This window comes from Pteropus medius, unplaced genomic scaffold (genome assembly GCF_902729225.1).
Source record: "Pteropus medius unplaced genomic scaffold, Ma_sr-lr_union100, whole genome shotgun sequence".
In the NCBI taxonomy this organism is placed as follows: domain Eukaryota; kingdom Metazoa; phylum Chordata; class Mammalia; order Chiroptera; family Pteropodidae; genus Pteropus; species Pteropus medius.
The window spans coordinates 12,376,335-12,397,355 of record NW_024340699.1 but is presented as its reverse complement, the minus strand read 5'-3'; the positions used below and the strand labels follow the sequence as shown (position 1 = coordinate 12,397,355).

Below are 21,021 nucleotides of genomic sequence, written 5' to 3'. Positions count from 1 at the left end.
CTCTGAGCCTCAGTTTGCCCGTCTGTAAAATGGAGACGAAATGAGCACCCACTTCCTGGGGTCGTGCAAACATTGGAACGAGGCCCCGTGCGTGAAGGTCCAGCTCTGCCCGAGGGGCGGGTGTCTCCTGTCAGCATTCGGGGCTCAGCTCACAGGTCTACCCCCCGGGACGGCACCCCCCACCCGGGGCTCAGTGACCGCGTCTGAAAGCCTCAGCCCTGAACTGTCGCTGGTCTCCCCCTGTCCTAGACAGCTCGGGCAGCTGGGGGCGGCGGGAGGCGGGGGGTTGCTCTGTCTCCCACTGCGCCCTGAGCATCTGGCACACGGGCGGGGTTAGGATGCCTACGCAGAATGCTTAACGCAGAAACAGTGCGGAATGGTGACCCTGGCCGTTGGCGGTGGCAGCGAGTGGCAGCTGTCGGTAAATGCTCTCCGCAGGTTTCCTAAGGGTTTAGGGGTGAAGCGGCCTGTTCACCTGGGGGTGAGCAGGTGAGAGCAGCAGGAAGGGACGGCGTGGCTGGACCGGACGGTGCACTCGAGGCTGCTTCCTGACCAAGGGGCCTGCAAGGACTCGGACAGGCGCCTGACCATCGGGGCAGGACACGAAGCCTCCAGGCCTCCTTGTGGGAAGACCTTGGTGGCATGGAGCGTGGACTCGAGAGGTAGTCTGGAGGCCAGCAGGCCGGGAGGAGGCTGGGTGTGGGAGCGACGAGGCTTGTTCCAGAAGGTTAACAGTGGAGGGTAATTGGGACCCAAGTCTGCGAGGGGACACGCCACACCTGGCCGCTGCAAGAACCTGGGGTCTGGTGGGGCAGCTTTTCCCCATGACGCTCCACAGAGACCGTGGGTCTTTGGTGTCCAGCAGCGCTTTTCCTGAGACGGACACTCAGTGCTCAAGCCAGAACATGTGACCACGGCGGCTGCAGGGCCGGCTGGCACCCCGTCACTCACGTCCACGGCAGGCAGCTCTGGGAGGTGAGCATGGCCGGCTGTGTGAGGACAGGCCCCACACTCCGCCAGATGAGGAAACTGAGGCCCGAGAGAGGTAGGGACCGGCTCGAGCCCCAGCGTGAGTGAGGACAGAGCTGGGACCAGGGCTATGCCATGGACATTCCATAACCGTTCCCCTGAAATGCCACAGATGCCATCGCTGCTGCTCAGCCCAGCTCCTGGCGTCGGTGGGAACTCGATAAATGTTTGCAAATGAATGAATGAATGAATGAATGAACGAGTGTGTCAGTCACACAGACCAGTATTCTCAGGGGCAGAGGGCGTGGTCTGCGGGAGAGAAAGGACAGGGGCACGTAATAGGCACGTCTGGGCCAGGCGATCGACCAACACCCTTTACTCACTCCTCACAGCCAGGGCTCCCCAAAACCTGCACCCCGTGAGTGTCCTTGGTGCCACTCAGCTCTGCGGTGCGGTCTCCCGGTTCATCCCTCGCGTTGGTCACCCGCGGGGCTGTCTACCTCTCACCCTGGTCCTCTCGGCCCCCCATCTCCCCCGAGGCCTACGACATGGCGTCTGAGCCCCTGGCCTGGCCTTCACGGCCCCGACGCGGCCAGGCCTCGCTCCTCTGTGTGAGAGCTGGTGTGACACAGTGCTCAGCCACCGAGCTGCGTTCTCATTTAAGCCCCGGGGGCGGCATCGGCGCGTGGCTGTCGGGGGACCGTCCTGCAGGCGAACCCTTATGACGAAGTGGCAGGGCTGAGCCTCACACTTAGGGCTCCTGATTGCAAGGACAATGTAGCTAGGAAAAAGGGCCCACACGCTGTGGAGTCGGGGGACCTCGACTCAGGTCCCAGCCGCGTGGGGCTCTGGCCAAGCTGTGGTCCTTTGGAAGTGGAGGCGAGAAGCTCCACCTCCGGAGGGCCGCTGGGACGATGGCACACCACGAAGTGTGCAAGGCGCTTGGGGAGGGTGCCAGCACCTCGCGAGCAGCCGCCATCCCGGTCACCCTTTTCGGGCTCCAGCCCCCCTCCCCGAGCCCCGTCCCACACGCCCATGGCCGAGCTGTTACCTGTCCGTGGCTCCCCAGGACGCTGCGACCTCGCTCCCCCTGCACACCTGCAGCTTCAGGGGCTTCTCTTCCTGCCGCCCGGGCTCTTGGCTTTGAGTCCTGGAGACCCGAGAGCTGCTGGACACCAGAGAAGTCCCGTGGGCCTCGCGGCCGGCGGGCGAGCAGCGCAGGAGACGCTGGTACGCGCTGCGGAAGTCCCTGTTCAGCGTGGCGTACAGGATGGGGTTCAGGGCTGAGTTGGCGTAGCCCAGCCACAGCACCACCGCCTCGAAGGTCTTGTTGACGGCGTCGTCCCCTTTCAGCCCGCGGTACACGAAGGCGGTAAAGTAGGGGAACCAGCAGACGACGAAGGCCCCCATCACGGCGGCCAGCGTCACGGTGGCTTTGTGTTCCCGGATGGTGGCCGCCTTCCAGGAGCTGACGTGGTGGACCCTCTTGGCCTGGTCCCGGGCGATCTTGAAGATGCGGTAGTAGGCGACGCACATGACCAGCAGGGGCAGGTAGAAGGTGACCAGCCCGTCCACCAGGCCGTACACCAGGTTGACCTGGACCTTGCAGTACGGGGCAGCGTCATCGATGGCGCTGGCCTTGTTCCTGCTGTTCCACCCCAGGTGGATAGACAGGAAGGACAGGGTGATGGACACGACCCAGATCAAGACCAGGGAGGCGGCGACCCGGACAGGGGTGACCAGCACGGGGTAGCGCAGCGGGGCCGTGACGGCGCAGTACCGGTCCAGGCTGATCATGAAGAGGTTGAGGATGGAGGCCGTGCACAGCATCACGTCCATGCTGGTGTAGATGTTGCAGAAGGCCTGGCTGAAGCTCCACCTGCAGGACAGCTGGTGGAGGGCTGAGAAGGGCAGCACCAGGAGGCCGAGGAGCAGGTCGGTGACGGCCAAGGACACGATGAAGCAGTTGGTCAGGCTGCGAAGCCGGCGGTTCAGGCCGACGGCCAGGCAGACGACCACGTTGCCGGCGACGGTGACCAGGATGAGGGCCGTGAGCACCGTGCTGACGGCAACCTTGAAGGCAGCCGAGTCCAGACAGGCGGACGAGGCCGTGTCGTTGGACGCCATCGCGGGAGCCCGGGCTCTTCCCCTGCCCACAGCCCCTGGCTGCTTCCCTTCCGGCCCCCCAGTGTCAGCCGCCGGGCTCCAGGCGGCCACCGGAGCCACGGGACAGTGTCCAGATGTGGGGAGGCCACAGTGACTGGCTCAGTGCCGGTTTTCCAGATGTGAATAAAGCAGAGTCCTCAGAGGCGTCGGCATGGGTGTGAGCAGAGAAGAGGCGAAGTCGGTGGCTGCAAGCCCAGCCCTCAAATCGCCCCCCGCAGAGCCGGCTTCCTCCCAGACCGATGCAGGTCTGGCACCGAGACCGAGGCACTGGGCCACGTGTCTGGAGGTGGCCCTGCTGTTATTCGGGAAGGGTCATGTGGAGATGTGGCCGCGTCCTTCTCCATAGCCGACGGCCAGGCCCATCCCCGTGACAGGCGTCCGGGACTGCGGAGGGCAGGAGCTGAAAATGCAAAGGTCAGGCATTGAGCACTTTGAAAACGGAGCAAGAGCGTGAGCTCCTTCTAGACCCGACCTCCCTGCGAGATGCCGGGAGGCACGGCCGTCTGGGCGCCTCTCCTCGGGAGGGACCGAGGCCCTCAGGACGGGCAGTAGGAGTCGGATGCAGGGGCTGGGCTGCCCTGTCATCGTGTGAGGTGTGGTTGGAGGGGCTGGCACTGTTCACACCACGGAAAGAAGGATCAGACAGACTCCGAGCTCCTTCAGAACGGGTGACGTCTGCTCGTTCGGCGCCAGCTCCCAAGCCCGGCCCCGCCGGTGGGCTGAGAGTCTGATGGACAAACAATAACGCGGACGGATAAAGTAGCAAATGTGACGGGTTTACTGTGACATAGTGGCGAGATCGCTGCCTGACACTGTCCTTTTACAAAACGTCACCGTGCTCTAAACCAGGGGCCCACGAGCTTCCACAGGAAAGGGCCAGGTAGCCAGGAAGGGGCCAGATATTCCCCGCCTTGCATTGTGCATGGGTCTCTGCTCAGCCCCGGCACCGCGGGGTAAAGAGCATCTGCCAGGCGACGCGCACGCGAGCCAGTGGGGCCGCGCTCCAGGAAGGCGTCACGGGGGACACTGAAATGTGAATTCCACCCAATTTTCACGTGTCGCGAGATAATCTCCTTTAGATTTCCTCCAGCTCTTCAAAACTATTTCTAAACTGTTGACACGTGTAAAAGCCGGTCTGAGTGCTTGGGCTGCACGGAGCCGGCAGGGGGCCAGGTTCACTGCCGGCGCAGTCTGCTGACCACGCGTAGCCGACCTGCTCTGTCCATCTCCCTGCATCTCACTTTTCCCATGTGGCGGCACGTGTGGTCCCGCCTCCAGGTGAGCGGGCATGGGACTCGGGAACCTTTCTAACGCAGTCCGTGGGGGGCGCGGGGCTGGCCCGGGTTCATACCGTCATCCCGCATCACAGGTATTCAGGTGGTTTCCAGTCCCTTCCTCCCTCTCTCCCCTCCCTCCTCCCCGCCTCCCCCTGCAAACATTACTTCAACAGAACGGCCGCACACAATGCCTCCTGGCTAACCCTCAGAGACTCACTCCTCGTGGTGATATTCTGTGGTTCCCATTGATACAAAACGAGCCACGGGCTGCTTGATTCCTGGACGCCTTCTCTGGAGCTGACCCTGGTTTTGCGGAGAGCAGCCGGCACCGGCCGTCTCCTGAGATCTGGGCGTATGCAGAAATCCAGTCCCTCTCAGAAGCAAAGCTAACCGCCACGTGACATAAATGGAGCTTCTCCCAGGCTCCTGCCTGGAGCGGTTCCGCAACCCGAACTTGAAGAGCATCGTCTGGTCGTCACCACGGCGCCGATGCGGGCATCATGGCTCCCGGTCCCCCTCTGCCCTTCCATCGCGCTCAGCCACCCGGCCTCGCGAGCGGCACCTCTGCGTGTTATTTTTAGCAGGCCTTTTCATTACATAAATAGCCCGAACAGCATGGCTGTCACTGCCACACTTAATTAACTTCGGAGATGGCAGCAGCGTGAGAATCTCCCTTTCTCACCAAAATATTCTGAGTTTCCTGAACGGCCCGGTATAGGTGTTTTGGAATTGGACCGATCTTTGAGTTGATGTTTTGGGGTTTTCAGATCTGAATGAACCAGCCTCTCCTGTAATTAGAAATTCCTTCCTCCCTCTGCCTTCTCTCCCTCCCTCCTTCCTTCTTTCTTTCTCTGCCCTCCCTCTGTTCTATTCAGCAAATATTTCTTTCACAGCCTCCAATGTGCCAAATGCTGCTGCACAGTGACAAATGGGACAGCTGTGGTTCCTTTTGTCAAACGAGAACCACTTCTGTTGTATCTCTGTTTCACAGCCCAGGTCCAGAAGGTCCTGGTGACCTTCTGCATGGAGCACAATCCATCCCATACTCTGTAGACAGGATGATTGCCCTAGAGGACCACGGCACCCCCAAAATCACTGTCATCGCCACCATCGTCATCACCATTACCGCTAACGTAAAGGACACTTTCCTGAACTTTCCTTTCAAACTTCCAAAGCAATGACTAGCTTATTGCAGGAAACCAAGCGTCATGAGGTATACGGGAGGGGCCAACCATTTGGGCATCAAGCGCCCAAGCCCTCACACCCGGGAGGTGCCCGGTGCCGACCCCGTGGCGTGCTGGAGGCTTCCATCCCCTCTCTGTGCCTCTGCGTGTGCGCAGGCACGCGACGTGCTGGACACCGTCTCACGCACAGCGTACACGCGGCTCAGCAGCTTCCTTTCCTTCGTGACCTTAAAAAGCCCCATCGCGTAAGGGACACCCTCCCGGGCTGCTCAGATCTCACGCATTCTTCTTCCCTTCTCATCAGGAAGCGAAACGAAGTTCCCTCTCTGGTCCGAGGGAGTCCGCGAAGGCTCCTTTGGTTGGGTTTCCCACTCGGCGTGGATGAGGAATCTGATTTCCCCGGAGATATCTTACAGCAGGAAAAGAAGGCGCATTCATCGGGCACCACTGTGTGCCGGGCTCCTCTGGTCCAGCCGGCGGGCGCTCCTGAGAAGCGGGGGCCGGAGCACGTTCTGCATATACATCGACACTCGGGGCAGCAAAGGGAGCGCCAGGGGCCAGGAGCAAGGGCGTTCGCACCGCTCTGGGCTCCAATTCCGACGCCGCCATTCCGTAGCTCTGGGACCTTGGCCGCGGTGCTGCCAGCTCCCTGAGCCTTGGTTTTCTGATTTGTAAAGTGGGAATAACAACACGTCCTCCGTCACTTGGCGGACGGGAACGTGCAGAGAGTGAAGGTGTGAAAACCAGTGCCTTGCGCGTGGCACGTCCTATTATTTATGAGAAAATTATAAAGTTATGACAGACGGTCCCTGACTCACGGTCTCGACCTGACGACGCTGCGAAGGCCACGCGCGTTCGGGAGAAACTGAGCTCTGGGTCTGGGATTTTGAGCTTTCCCCGTGTTCGCGGTGTGCACGGAGGCGCCGCTTCAGGACGCTGGACAGCGGCGGCCAGAGCCGCTCCCGGCCGCCCGGGGTCGTGGGTGAATAACCGGGACCCTGCAGCGTGTTCCAGTCACGATATTTTCAGCTTAATGATGGTTTCTTGGGATGTAACCCATCGTAAGTCAGAAGCATCTGCATCTTATGATAAAGTTATTTTTATTATGTTCTAAAGCCGCAAGGCCAGGGCAAACACCCCATCTTTGTCGAGGGCCTGCCAGGGCAGACACCGTGCCACAGTGGGGACCGCGACAGACACACCTTGGGGCTTCTCAGACAGTAGGGGACACAGCCGCGGAGCAACTCGCTGCAGAGTGGCTCATCTAATTGCAGTTAAGAGGCATAGAAAGGGGGTGGACGGGGCACTGCGGGAATGACGGGGGGGGAGGAACTGGAAGATGGAAGATACTGAAGCTTTGTGGGGAGGAGACATTCGAGTTGAGAGCTGTACAGACGGGAAGGAGGTGACTCAGTGAAGACGGGGACAGGCAGGGTCCAGGCAGAGAGGACACTGCCAGCGAAGCTCGGAGGCGGGGATGGCGCGTTTTAACCCCGTCGCGGGGAGTGTGAGCGGTGGGGGTGGCCATGTGACTGGAAGGGAGGAAGAGTGTCCGCTGTCCTGCTCACCTGCTGCATGTACATCGGAGGTTGGGTATGGCAGCGGGGGCCGGCCGGGGCGGGGTCCTGCTGGCTGCCCCAGTTATCACCACGGCTTATGGGACACGGAGTCACTGGGGCCGGGGGAGGCGGTTCCCATCTTCCTGAGCCGTAACTTCTCGGCACGTCCCCATAACTGGCCCGTCGAAGGTCTGAGCACCTGGGGCTGAGGGCGCAGAGGGGCCCAGCAGCAGCCGCGTGGGAACGCCACCCCGTCAGGAGTCCCGGATGGGCCCAGACGCGGGGGGACATATGTCAGCCGGGCGGCTTGCATGCTCTCCGGGGGCGCGACAGCTTGGGTGCTGATGAGCGAGATGGGGACAAAGTGACGTCTGGCCTCCCCAGAAGCCCTCTCTTCCTACTTACGAGTGCAGGGCTGAGGTGCGGCTCCACTTAGGCTGACGCTGCTGTTAGGTGCTGGGGGGCGGGGCCCCTAGCTGGGCAGCAGGTCCTGTAACTGGGGGGCGGGGCCAGGTCAGGGAGAGACCCGCCCACACCCGGGATGTGTGTCCACCAGGCAGAGCTGGATGGAGGGACCAAAGTGGGCATTTCATCATGACAGATGCATCGCCGTTGGCAAACGGTGACCTGGACCAGAAGCCAGGACGCTGACCACTTCTCTTTGCTGAGTGCATACGGATAATTTCATGCCTCCGCGACGCAGAGGTTATTATTATTCCCATTTGATGGGCAGTGAAACTCAGGGCCGGGGCGGTTAAGTCGCTGGTCCAGGGGCACACGGCTGGTGCAGACACGGCAGGGCTTTGCGTCAGGCCTGGCCGTGGCCTCTGAGTGTGCGTCGTCGTCCGCCCCACCCTGATACGTGCGTCTGGTCCGGTTTGTTCTCTGAGGCCACCTCTGGGGACAACAAATCCCCTTAGTTATTGTTTGTCCGAGAGTCTATTTCTCCTTTTTTTTTTTTTTCAGTTGAGGCGAAAGCCATAAAACGGACCATTTCGTAGCGTGCGGTTCGGCAGCATTCAGAACCTTTATAACCAGTATCTCTGTCTGGCTCCAAAACATTTTCATCCCCCTCAAAAGTCAACTCCACACCCGTCAGCTGTCACGGCCCCCGTCCCCGACCCCAACCCCTTCCACGCCCCCTGGCAACCCCCGCCCTGCTTTCTGGCTCCACGGGTTTGCCTGCTCGAGGTGTCGTGGGCACAAAGTGCATGCAGATCGTGAAGCGTGGGTTTGGGCGAGGACCCCCAAGCCCCTTCTCCGCCCTCTGCCTCCCCTTCGCCCGCCTGGGCGCTCAGGCCGAGTACCAGGGCATCATCCTTGACTTCCGTCTTGCCTTCATCCCTGCATCCGACCTGTCCGCAAGGTTGGTGGCTCTGCCTCTGAGATGCCCCTGTCTTGGGTGTGGCTACTGTCCTTGGCCGCTGCCACATCCGAGTCCTGGCCAAGCCAGCACGGTCTCTCGCCGGGACTTTGGTGACCACTCTGCACTGGCTTCCCAGCTGCCGCCAGCCTCCTCCCGTCTCGTCCATGCTGCCCGGTCTTACTCCCCTCTTGGCTCGCCTAGCCCCGCGGGGCCTGCGCCCCACCTCTCCGACCTCCTGCGTTACCCCCAGGCCTCCGTGGGTACCTGGCCACACCGACCCTGCTCCAGTGCCTCGGACACACTGACACTCCATCTTGCCCACGATCTGCCACTGACCTGGACATTCGTACCAGGGCACGGATGTCGGTTCTGCAAGGGGGCCCTGCTTGACCCCCAGAGGCAGCTCCCCCACCGCTCCCCTGGGCCCTCTGCGGAGCATGTGTTCTCCCTGGCATTGTCCTTGCTCGTCCGAGTGCTGTGAGCGCAGCCTCCACCCCGACAGGCACTTAACACTCATGGGACTGAGTAAATGCACATCAAAACGGTCGCCGTAACAGCATGATGCTCCATTTGCCGGGCACTCAGAAGGTGCCAGGCGGTGTTCGGAGCACTTTGCACACCTTATGTCTGAGCTCTGCCACCGCCCTGTCACGCGGGCACCGTCACTCACGTCCGTTTCATCGATGAGGAGATGGAGGTTTATGTCTTTTGCGACTTGGCCGGAGTCCACCGCCAGCCATGGGTTGGCCAGTGTGGGGGAGGCCTGGGAAAGGGGTGTTCAGGGCAGGGCTTGGGCTGGGCCAAATGAAAGTTCTGTCTTGGTTCTTCTGGGGGAGGTGAGACCCTAGATTGCCGGTGTTTGCCTGGGGGGCCCAACACTCTGCCCCCAGGGGGCAGGATGGGAAGGACACGGCTGGGAATCAGACCCTGCGTCTGAGTCCCTGGGGTGGCTCCGACTTGCTGTATTACTTCTCACAAGTTTCATACCTTCAACGTCCCAGCAGAAAGGTGAGGAGATGGGCTTAGCAGCTCAAAAGTTTCTTCCAGCAACCGTGTGTGTGTATGTGTGGACGGGGTGGGAGGGAAGGCGTCAGGAGACCCTGAGATATTAAAATAGGAGGGCTCTGGGTAGAAGCAAAACTCGGCGGTCACCTGGAGTTCAGGAACCCCTCCCACGGCATCCCAGAGAGGCAGCCCCACTCTCTCCTCACATACCTCCCATGGCGGGGGGCTCACTGTCTTACAAAGTGTTTGTCAATCAGTCACAGCCACCGAAAGCCACTGTAGACCCCTACTATACACTCTTACCCTGCTGCAGAGCAAATACATCGTAACACATGCACATTGCATGGAAAATATAATTCGTATGTAGCTATTGAGCATATTGAGCTGCCCCTGACTACCTGTCATCGGGTTACATTTGTTGATTGCCGATTAAACACGTATTCCTTGCAATTTGGTGGTCTGCAGATATTTCTGTAGGTTCCCAAAAAGCTAAGCCCCCAGAGAATAAGTCTAGGTCCCTTGTTCTGGGCAGCCCTGCAGAGCTCTTCATTTTCTGGGTTTTCACCTCCCTGTGGTAACAGCCCTCAAGCCCGCCACCGGGTTGTCACCGTCACCGCCACCAGTAGCACCTTCACCTCCAGCAGCAGCCGCCGCTGCTGCCACCCGCCCCGGGCACTAGAACTGTCCCCACAGACACCATGGCTTCCTTTCTCCCTGTTCTTCCCCCTGACCTCAGTCCAGGAGGGTGTCGCCCTTCCAGCAAGGTACGGCTTGCTCTTACCGGCCAAAGTCCTCAGCCTTTGGGTCACCTTGTCACCTTAACGATATCAGCAGCAAACTTCTAACGTTCGCCAGGAACATTTATGCATGCTGATTATCTTATGTAATCCCCCGCCCCCTCCCGCACGTCCACGGCGCCTCCACGTGCCCACGAGCTCATCTGGAGTCTGACGGGAGAACTCAGTGGAGCAGTCCGGGCACCCGTTGGTACCCCATTTTGCAAATGTGGCTCAGAGAGGTCCAGCGCCCAGGCTGAGGCTACACGGCGGGTCGGAAGTGGGAAGAGGCCTGTCCCGTCCACCCCGCAACAGCCTGCCAGGCCCACGGCCCCCATGTCTCCCAGCTCCTCCTGTCCCACCCTCAGATTTTTGCCAAACTCATAAAATAATACCAGTGCTATTTCCTTTTACTTAATGTTTTTTGTTTTTTGGGTTTTTTTTTGTTTGTTTTTTTTCCCCTTAAAGTGATTGCATTTATGCAAAAGGAGCTGCTTTATCATTACAGTCACCACGAGGTTCACTTCCCTGGGATAGGTCACCCTGAAAACACACGCCCCAGGACACGCACACACCAACCTCGCTGCTCTCCTCACAGCTCCTGCTGTGGGCAGAGCCCCCCCCAACCCCCTCCCTGTCAGGAAGGCAGACGGCCCGTGCTGGGGAGGGGAGTGTCCAGGACCCCGCAAGCCCACCTCGGGACGCCAGCCGCACTCATGGGAAGGGGCCAGGACCCCCTGTGAGGCTCGGTGTCTCCACTTGTGAAACGGGGAGGGTGAAGGCATGGTGCTGGGGCGGGCGGCGCCTCAGTAAATGCCACCCCCCCACTCCCCACGGCCATCTTCTGGTCTTTCCTCAGAAATGCTGGACTTCAGGTCGCCCCCTTCCTGTGAGAGAAGGCCCGAGGCCGCCAGACGGGGAGCCCTGCAAGAGCCTCGCAAAACGCAGGACCTTGGAGGGCGGCGAGCGTGGGGGTGGCTCGCGGTCAGCCCTGGACAGTCTGCAAGGCCAGATGGGACTGCGCTGGCTTCGGAGGCTGTCCTCCTAGCCTGCCACCGTCGTGTTGGCCATGAGGCCCCTGATGAGAAAGTCTCTCACGGCCTCCGTGCTGGTCCTGCTCCCAGCTCTGCTTCTCACCAGAGGCCACTTGAGCCAGGCGACTGTGCTTTGAGCTCAACTTCCCGCGAGACGGGAATAATAATGCCAGCTGCGCCAGGGTGTCAAGAGGCTTGTGGGGGTCAAGAGCAAGAAGCTTCTGGAGCCAGCCGCCTGGGTTACATTCCGGTCCCACTGCTGATCTCTGTGGTGGCCGGAGGGAGGAGTGGCTTGGCGTCTCTGCTCGATGTGCCTCAGCTGGAGGGACGGAGGTCATGAGAGACCCTGCCTTACCTGACTGCTGTGAGGGACAGGTGGGCACATGGGCCTCAAGGCCCGGTGCTTCCTGAGAGCTCAGTGGGTGTGAGCAGGCCACGTGACGCGCACCCACTCAGCACGGGGCCGGCCAGACCTGGAAGCCCGCTTCCTGCAGCTCCTCGTCCAGCTTCCTGCCCCCTCCTCCCGTCGCACGCTCTGTGCTCCGGCCACCCAGAGAGTCTCGCCCTTTCTTTCACTGTCCACATACTCAGGGAGGATCCTGGGGTTGGAAAGTTTTTCTCCCGGGGCTGAGAGTGGCCGCGATGTCCAGTCCTTGCTGGAGCGGTTGACTCTCCTTTCTGCTGCTTTGGAGGCTGGGAGCCAGGTCAGGGCGGCCACGTGCGCCTGGAGACTGAACCCACGGGGCCGGGCTGGCCACAATCGGCCGCTCCGCCTGCTCTGATCCGCAACCAGCTTGGCTCCAGCTACCCTTCCCTCCCTGCCACAGCGCAGGCCACGCCCTCCTGGCAGCGCCAGCATCAAAGAAGCCAGCATCAAAGAAGGGCGGAGCTGGAAGGACCCGGGAGAGGCAGCAGACGCCCCGTCTGGTTTCAGATGGGGCAGCTGGGGCCCGGGGAGGGGCAGCGGCTTGCCTAGGTTCACACAGTGATGACCGGTGTAGTCACGTGTAGAGCCCAGTTCTTTCAGCTCTTAACAGATAGTAAAAAATAAATAAATAAATAAAGAGCAAAAGGAACTTTCAGATGTGCTAGGAAGAAGCTGGGGGTCGCGGCCCTTGAGACTGAGCTGACAGGGAAAGCCCGGCTAAGGCAGACCCCAGAGAGGCCGTGCGAACGCTGATTGGCGGAGGACACAGCCCATGCAAAGGACTTGAGCGGGGACCCGCTTGCCGCTTCGCGGACATTGTGGCCAGAGCAGAGTGGGTGAGGAGAGAAGGCGTGGGCAGGGCCCGATCGCGTACAGCTTCTGTGATCGCGTACAGTCTAAGCGAGGGAACGGCACAACGAAATTTGAAAGGACGACTCTGATCTGAATAGACGGTTCTGCAAAGAAGATACGTAAATGGGCAACAGGCACCCGACAAGATGTGCACATTCATTAGCCATCAGGGGAATGCAAATCAGATGCCACGATGACACCACTTCACGCCCACTAGGGTGGCGAGAATCCAAAAGCCGGAGAAGTAGCACGAACGAGGAGAAACGGGCCCGACCACACGGCCGGAGGGAACGCGGAACGGCGGAGCTGCTTCGGAAAACTCCCTGGCAGGAACTCAGAAGGTTAAACATGGCGTTGTCACGTGACCTAGTAATTCTGCTCCTAGGTTGCATACCCGGAAGAGGCGGAAATACATGTCCTCGCAAAAACCCGTCCACCGGCGTCCATAGCAGCGTTACTGACAATTGCGCAAAGAGCAGAAACAACCCAGATGTCCATCGCCTGATGAGCAGATAAACTGTGGCCCCTCCACGCAGCGGAACGTTATTTTGGCCATAAAAAGGAACGAAGTATTGACACATGCTACGACATGGATGAACCTCGAAAACATCATGCTAAATAAAACACGCCCGTCACCAAAGGCCACACGGCGTACGCGTCCATCGATTCGCTGCGTCCAGAATAAGCACACGTACAGAGACAGAAACGGATGAGCGGTTGCCTGGCGCTGGGTCCAGGAGTGGCGGGAGTGACAGCCAGATCGGGAGTGACAGCCGGTGGGGCGATGGACTTGCTCTGGCATTGGATGGTGGTCATGGTCGCGCAACTGTAGAAGCGGTTGACGCGTGCACTTTAAATGGCGTGCGAATTAGAGCTCTATAAAGCTTTTATGTTTAAGAAAGAGAGAGCCCACCGTGGGCGCTGCTGGTGCAGAGCGGACCTGGGCTTCGAGGGCCCAGCACCCAGGAAGGAGCCACCGGGGGCGGGTCTGGGGCTGCCTCGCACGGGCTGATCACTGCCCTGGAGCACCCGTCCCTCCCCACCCAGGGCCATTGACCTTTTGGACAGTATAATTCTCTGTCGTGAGGGGCTGTCCTGTGCATGGTGGGATGTTTAGTAGCATCCCTGGACTCTACCCACTAGGTGTCACCCTCCCCCCGCCCCGGTTGTGACAATCAAAAATACCTCCAGACATTGACAAAGGTCCCCTGGGAGGCAAAACCATGCCCAGCTGAGAACCGTGGTTCTAACCTCCCTCACTCACTTGGCGAGTTCCAGCCTGTCTTTCTGGAACTATCTCCGGTAGTATCTCTTCTGGGGAGCCTTCACCCTTCAACCTCTGAAGTCGCATGGTTTCCTAAACAACGCTCCCATCAGAGTCCCGAGGACACTGTTGACACACCACTCTGTAGAGGTGGCGCCTTTGTACCCCGGGGTCCCCTGCATCCCGCACAGAGCTTGGAACTTTGGAGGTCAGTGCTGAGCCAGCTCTTCACCTGGACGGGACAGCGGGCAGGGCAGAGAGCACTCACTGCCCCACAGGGTTTCTGTAATAGGCACGTGAGTGTCAGCCAGTTGGATCAGTTGACCTTCCCGTCTCTGATCAGAAGGGTGGGCTCTGGATTTCGATGCCCTGGGATTCAGTCACGTGAGACACCAGGCTGGGCAAGTGGCTGAATGTATGTGACTCTTAGTTTCTTTTCTGTAAAATGCGGTATTGCTACCTACTTCACGAGGTTATCGTGAGCACACAGTAAGAATACAACAGATGCCAGATATTATCAGTATTAATGATTTACCGTCCCTCTTCCTTCTAACGGGCCAGCTGGGCCTCGACAGAGGGGGCCCTATCGCTGACACGTATCCATGTGCCAGCCCCGTCCTGGGTGCTGGCCAGGAGGAGGCAGGAGTGGTGGCTTAGTTATAGCGTCCCCAGAAGCCAGACAGTTCTATGTTCGCTGATTGTTAAAGTATATGCTCACCGCGTAAAACCTGCAAAGTTCAGAAATTATGAGTCAGGGCACAAATCCCCCATAATGCCACCACCCACTGGCAAACATGGTTAATGCTCTTGGGTCTATTTTCTTCTAGGCTTTTTTTTAGTGACCGCCACCAGTTTGTGACCGTGCCACACACATGCCATGCACAGCATGCCCCCCATTCACTAAGCGCTGTCTGTTTTCAGCAGCCACATGGCTGTCTCCTGATTTACGTAATCGGTCCCACATTGTTGGACATTTAGGCAGTCGGCTTCCTCATGAATATGTCTGCATTTGGAAGAGCCTCGGTCATATTCCGTTCATTTTGTTTGCATGTGCTCTTCTTCTCTAAAAATGTTTTTGGCAAAGGAACGTCCCTAGCCTTTCTGGACATCCATTTTCCCACCAGCAAGGATTTCCTCTCCGAGGCCGAGCTAAATCCTTGGGATTGGGTCTTAATCCTATTTCTCCTTCTCCGGGGTGTCAGTGGAGATGGACCGCAGCTGGCCTCATTTTCCCCTCGGATGCCTCGTCTGGGACGGTCAGTTCAGTTAGTCATCAGCAGAGGATGGAGAATGGAAAGTGCCCGTGAAGGCAGGAGAGGCCGAGGTTCATGCAGACGAGGTAGCTGGGACATTGGGTAGAGGGAGGGAGAGACGTCGGGGGGATGGAGAGGGTCCACCTGGCATCGGCCTCCCGCGTGGCCTTCCTGCCTTGCAGACCCCTGGAGGAACCGCCCGCGAGGACACCCCAGCCCTGCTGCCGGCCTTCAGCCCCTTCCTAGTGCAGGTGGGACAAGAACCCCACGCTTGGGGTTCTTGGGTGGTACGTACCAGGTGCCAAGCCCCATGCTAGACACCTTTCGCAGCCTTATTTTGGGGCTGGTGCGATACTTTTAGAAGCCGTCCAGAGCTGGGCAGACCTGGGGCCACTCCCAGCACAGGCACGTCCTACCAGTGTGGCCCTGCAGAGGTCACGGGCCCCTTGTGAGCCTTGGTGTCCTCGTCTGTACGCTGGGGCCTAATGGCACCTGCTTCCCAGGGCTGCTGAGATGACCACGGCCACTACCGAACGCGCAGCACACCAGGACCGCACCGGGCAGGTGCTGGAGAAATGCTCTTTTCTCGTTCTATTGAATTTCCCCCCTCTCAGGGTCAGAGATGCTGAGACATGGATTTAATGAGCTTTCGTGACCTACGAGGGACTCGTTCGTTAGTAGGTAGGAATTCATAACTTTCTATTACTAGTCAGGAAACAGAGGCTCGCGAGGATAAAGCCAGGACTCTCCACAGGTCCGAAAGTGTGGTCTCACAGCTTTCGCGTCTTGGAGATCCATCCGGATGAGTGTCCGGTTTGGGGGCCCCTCCCCCCAATCCCCTGGGCCCTGCTTCATGCCCAGAGGGGCCACTGACCACCTCTAGGCAGAGGAGACCAGAGGGGATCCGGTGATGACAGATGAGTTCCAGGGAAGCGACAGGCTCCTGGACCGTGCGCCCCCACCTTAGGGTGTGACAGCCGCCTTGCTGGGGGCGCTACAGCCCCCGGGAACTTTCCTGTGCCGCCTCCTCATCCTCACGGCCATCTAGCAAGCCACTTTCAGGGGAGGAAACTGAGGCTCGCTCAAGGTCAACTGCACGATTTAAACAGAAGAAGAGGAATTCCTAGCCGCAGCCACTTTTCGGGGCTCACCCCACAAGCGAATCGCTCACCCGATGCTCCCCAGGACTCCCGGGGGCGAGCACCGCGGTACTCGCTCCCGGGCGTCGGGCATGGGGGCGACCTGGGAGGACGAAGGCTCCCGGAGGAACTGGGGTCCCTCCCGCCCCGGCCCCCCCCCGCCCCCCTCTGTTGGCTTTCCTTAAGCAGAAAGCTGCTCCATGCTCCAACGCCTCCGCCCAGACCAGGCGACACACCAGGGACTGTATCCGCGCAAGTGGACTTGGCAAAGCCACCCCCACGCGGCCGGAGGGGACACACGCCCGACCCTGCGCCCCGAGCGCTGCCGCGGGCCGGGGCTGCATCCCGTGCTCGCCGCGCCCCCAGGGTCACGGAAGAGGGAACTGAGACTCGCGGCCGGAGGGAGCCAGTTGCCCAAGGTCATGCACAGCCAGCGAGTGGCGGGGCAGGGGCTGGAAGCCGGGATCGGGGACACGACGGGCCACGGGGACCGCGCGACCGAGCGACCGCACCCAGGCCCGCGGGAGGCGACGGCCGCCTTACCTGGAGCTGCTGCCGGCGACAGTGGCTCCGCCGCGGCCCCGCGCGCCTGGGTCCTGCGCCCGCGCCCGCTCGGGCTCCGCGTGGGGACGGAGGCGACGGCGCGCCCCGCCCCGCGCCCCGCGCTCGAACCCACTTCCTCGTCCCCGCCCCCGGCTCGCTCCTCCTCGCTCTCAACTGCCCCTCGCCGTCCTTCCTCCCGCTTCCTCCTCGGTCCCCCGCTCCCTCCCCGCCCCTCCACGCCCAGTGCAGTGTGCAGTGCGCGCGCCCCGGGCGTCTCCGGCCACCCGGCCCCACCTCCCACGCCCTCGCCCACTTTCTCTTTCCCTTCCTCCTAGACCTTCTCTCCTTCCTCCCCCCTTCCCCTGGGATCAGGCGGCACCCCCCGCACCTTGGGCGCCCAGCTCCCAGCCACCTAGAAGAAGACCAGAAGGCAGAGAAAGAACTCGTTTGCAGGGAAAAGCCTGGATGTTTCTGGGACCCGTGAACTTCAGAAGACAGAGTAGATCTGTCCCAGTCCTAGGGAGGGATGGAGAGAGAGGAGGCAGCGGGGAGGGTCTTGGGAAAGGGACTTTTGGGGGTAGGGAAAATAGCGCCCACCTTCTCCATGACAACGTGGAGGCTCGGAAGGGAAAACCTACCTCTGAAAGAGCGAGGCACCCAGGCTGCCCGGGAACCAGAAGACCTCAGTGGAGGGGACCGGGCGGGAATGATGGCCAAGGGTGCTGTGCCAGGCCTGGCGTTGCCAGTGCAGTGCAGGCGAGGCAGGAAGTCGGATGGGCCGGACCGGTTGCTGGGGGAACCTGGTACATGGAGGGAAGTCTAGCAAAAGAGAGCGAAGAAATGCTGTTCTGCTGAATGTAAATTTCAGACATGAGCCAATAATGATTGACACACCACCTTACGCCATTCTGTCCCTGTGGGCCCAGCCCTGAAGTGCTGAGACTGAGGTCACAGTCCCCTAGGGCTCTGAGGTCACAGCTTCTGGGGGAGGCTGCTGAGTCTGTGCATCCAGGTCACCAGCATCTTGGAATGACAGCGAGCACCTCCAAGCCCGTGTCCTGGATGCCGCTCTGGCTCCCCTGCGATTCACAAAGCGATGTAAGTAATCTCTCCAACTGTAAATCAGATCACGCCTCTCTGCTCCCCTGCTGACTTCCTGTTGCAGTTAGGATAAAAATCAAAGCTCCGTGTCACCATTCGTGTGACCTGGCCACAGCCCGCACCTCTGATCTGATGTCTGGGCGGTCCCTGCCTCCCTCCGTGTGCCTCAGCTGCAGTGGCTTCCTCGTCCCCGGAACCAAGCTGGCCCGTACCACAGGCAGTTTGCACTGGCTGCCCCCTGCCAGCAATGCCCCCTGCCCCCCGTGGCCGCTCAGACCTCAGAGAGGCCACGAGGCCCGATCATACCACCTGCTGCACTCCGTCACCTCCTTGGCACAGTGTTTGTCGTATCCGCCCTTCTTATTGTACTGAAAACCCTGACCGCTATCTAAAACCACTTCGCGTATGTGCGTATTGTCTGCTTTACCTCGCCACAGGAGGTAAAGGGACCTCGTTCGTGTTTTTCCGTCTGTCTCCCCAGGACCCAGCACAAGTAACAAATGCCTGATATGTGTTGGGCTGAATGAGTGAATGAATATAATGAAGAGGTTTAGGAAAAGGAGAAGGGGATCAGTCCTTCCCAGGGAAGAAAGATCGTCCTCAGAGAGGAGCCTGGCAGGAGTCAGCTCGTGGGGGCTTCTGGGACGCGGCGCGGCTGGAAGTTTGGGCTTGGTCTTCTGAGCAGTGGGTCTGTGGCATGTGTTCAGGCTGGGTGGCAGGTGTATCCTGGAGAAGAGGAGGCTCCGGTGACTCTAGTCTCTGGGCAGAGCGAGCAGGTGAGGCCGCTGCACTGGGAGCAACGAAAGGAATAGAACGAGACAGATTTGGGCTCTGGACAGAATGTTCTTTTAAAGGAGCGAAGAGAAAAACGGGCTCCTTGTGGCCGGGGTTGCTGTCCATCCTATTTTGTGCCCTTTCCAGAGGGAGGATGATCTGTTTGAACACTGATGTGTGGGTGGAGGTGATGGGTGTGTCACTTCCATGCAGAGGCTTTCAAAGGAAGCCGGAAGAAGCTTCTCATTCTGAGGAAACCCAAACCCCCTTTTGACCAAAATAGAAAAACAAAACAAAATAAACCAACCAACCAAACAACAACAACAACACAAAACGTGCTTTCTTCGGATGAGTCACCTCTGCTGAGTTTGACAGCTTTGACGCGGCACAGTGACAGTAGTTGCCAAAGTGGTCTGTGGAAAATTCCAGCGAAACCCACTGTTATTTTTTTTTTTTTTATCATTGGCCGTTTCTTGTCTGTGCCCTGGGCTCCGGGGTGGCCCTCGGTTTGCGGTGGAGCATCTGACACTGTGGCTGAGGTGTGTGGGGTTCAGAATTCCCTGCCAACCTGTGCCCCGAGTCTTGAGAGAGACGTTGGAAAGGCCTCCGGGCTGGGAGTCTCGACTGTCACAGCAGGTCCCTGCCCTGGCCAGGGCCCAGACTTGGCTATTTCCTGGGGTCTCCAAGGTTACACAGTGCCCAGGTTATGGCTCACAAGAGTGGAACACAACTCCTAAAATATCTACCATCTTCTGTATAGTGCCCTTGGTGCTTTGTATACATCGCCTCGAATAATTCTCACTACAGTCCTGTGAGGAGTATCCTATTATTTGCCCCAGATGACAGAAGAGGAAACCGAGGCCCAGGAAGTCGGAGCTTCCTCCATTTCCCACAGCTACCTGGGATTCACTGGACCAGCTCCAAGCTCTTGCTCTTAAGCGCTTAAGCGCCGTGCTCCCTGGCTCCCTGGCTGTGCTCCTCTGGCTCCCTCCATTGGCAAAATAGACTGGTGGGCAGGAACCCAGAGTCAGAAACGCTGCATTCAGGTGGGTCTCTGGCCCGACAGCCCACTCTGTGGGTTTGGGACTTGTCAGCCCACTCAGTGACAGGAAGCAACTCCTTAAAATAAATCGCTTTCCCTCTACATCCTGTTGGTTCTGCTGCTCTGGAGAAGGCTGACAAATACACTGAAGGGGAGCGATTGGCCATCTCCTGAAGCAAGGATGGGATTGAGGAGTCGGGGCAGCCGGGGGACCTGTGGACAGACACAGGCAGCTCAGACTGAAATTCAAGAACAATAACCCGAAATGGAGGAGAAGCCAGGTGCAGGCGTCGTGCTGGGCTGACCCCCTGGGAGCCTGGCCGGGTCCCTGAGGGAGGTCCCTGGGGGTGCCAAGGCAGGGGCCGAGAGCATCGCTGCGGCCCACCACAGTGGTTTCCACCCCCTTTCTCCTCGCCCGGAAAGTCAGATGCTGGCTTTCTCAACCCCCATGACAGATCCTGTCACGTGACCCAGTTTGGCCAGTGAGATGACGGGGAAGTCGTGAGGGTGTGGGACTTCCCCTCCTATAATAGGAAGAGGGACAAGGCCGGGTGCTGTCCTGCTGCCCTGCCCGCTTGTTCCGCGTGGCCCTTCCGAACGTGGCAACGTGCTTCATCAAAGCCAGCCAGGCGGAGGGTCTGCTGGCAAGACAGACGGCGGAATCGTTTGCAGTCTAATCGCAGAAGCGATAGCCACTCAACTCTGAGGTGTTCTATTGATTGGAAATTATAGGCCCCGCCCACACTTCACGGGGAGGGCATTACACAGGGTGTGAATGCCAGGAGCCAGGGAGCATGGCCACTGTCTGTCATGATGGCCCACTTCACTGTCCCCTACTGTCTGTCATGATGGCCCACTTCACTGTCCCCTACTGTCTGTCATGATGGCCCACTTCACTGTCCCCTACTGTCTGACACGGTGGCCCACTTCACTGTTCGGCTGATGAACCCCTTGGGTACTTTTATTTTTCTCATCAGTATAAACTTGTATCTTCGTGAACTGGTCCGAGATTTTCTTTGGAAATGGCCACGTGGGGTGTCAGCTCTCCAATACTGAGCATTTAACAACCTGTTAAATATTTTCCAGACGATAGGTGAAAATGGTATCTCTGCGTTCTAGTTTGCGAATCTTTGCTTCTCAGTAAAGTTGAGTTTTCCTCTGATGTTACCAGCTGTTTGTTTCGATCAAGATTTTTTGGTTATCGGGAACACAAAATCATTTGAACTAGATTCGTTTTTTTTAATGGAAGAGGGTGGGTTTTTTGTTTGTTCTTTCTTTTTTTTTTTTTTT

General features: G+C 59.2%; 1 protein-coding gene across 2 annotated transcripts; it reads right to left on the bottom strand.

Annotated features, from left to right (window-relative positions):
* Window positions 1-1,138: 1,138 nt before the first annotated feature.
* On the bottom strand, window positions 1,139-17,814 carry HRH2 (histamine receptor H2). 2 transcript variants are annotated; one of them, XR_005656221.1, is made up of 4 exons: window positions 16,815-16,902; window positions 2,021-3,535; window positions 1,348-1,729; window positions 1,139-1,269 (listed from the first exon to the last, which is right to left on the bottom strand). XR_005656221.1 is itself a non-coding variant. In XM_039878315.1 (3 exons), the coding sequence occupies exon 3, from the start codon at window positions 3,094-3,096 to the stop codon at window positions 2,017-2,019; it is 1,080 nt and encodes a 359-aa protein (XP_039734249.1). In that variant the 5' UTR covers window positions 3,097-3,535; window positions 9,509-9,621; window positions 17,453-17,814. The 2 variants fall into 2 exon arrangements, 1 of the variants encoding a protein (XP_039734249.1); XM_039878315.1 differs by lacking the exons at window positions 1,139-1,269; window positions 1,348-1,729; window positions 16,815-16,902 and adding exons at window positions 9,509-9,621; window positions 17,453-17,814 and having other exon boundaries at window positions 2,017-3,535.
* Window positions 17,815-21,021: the final 3,207 nt, after the last annotated feature.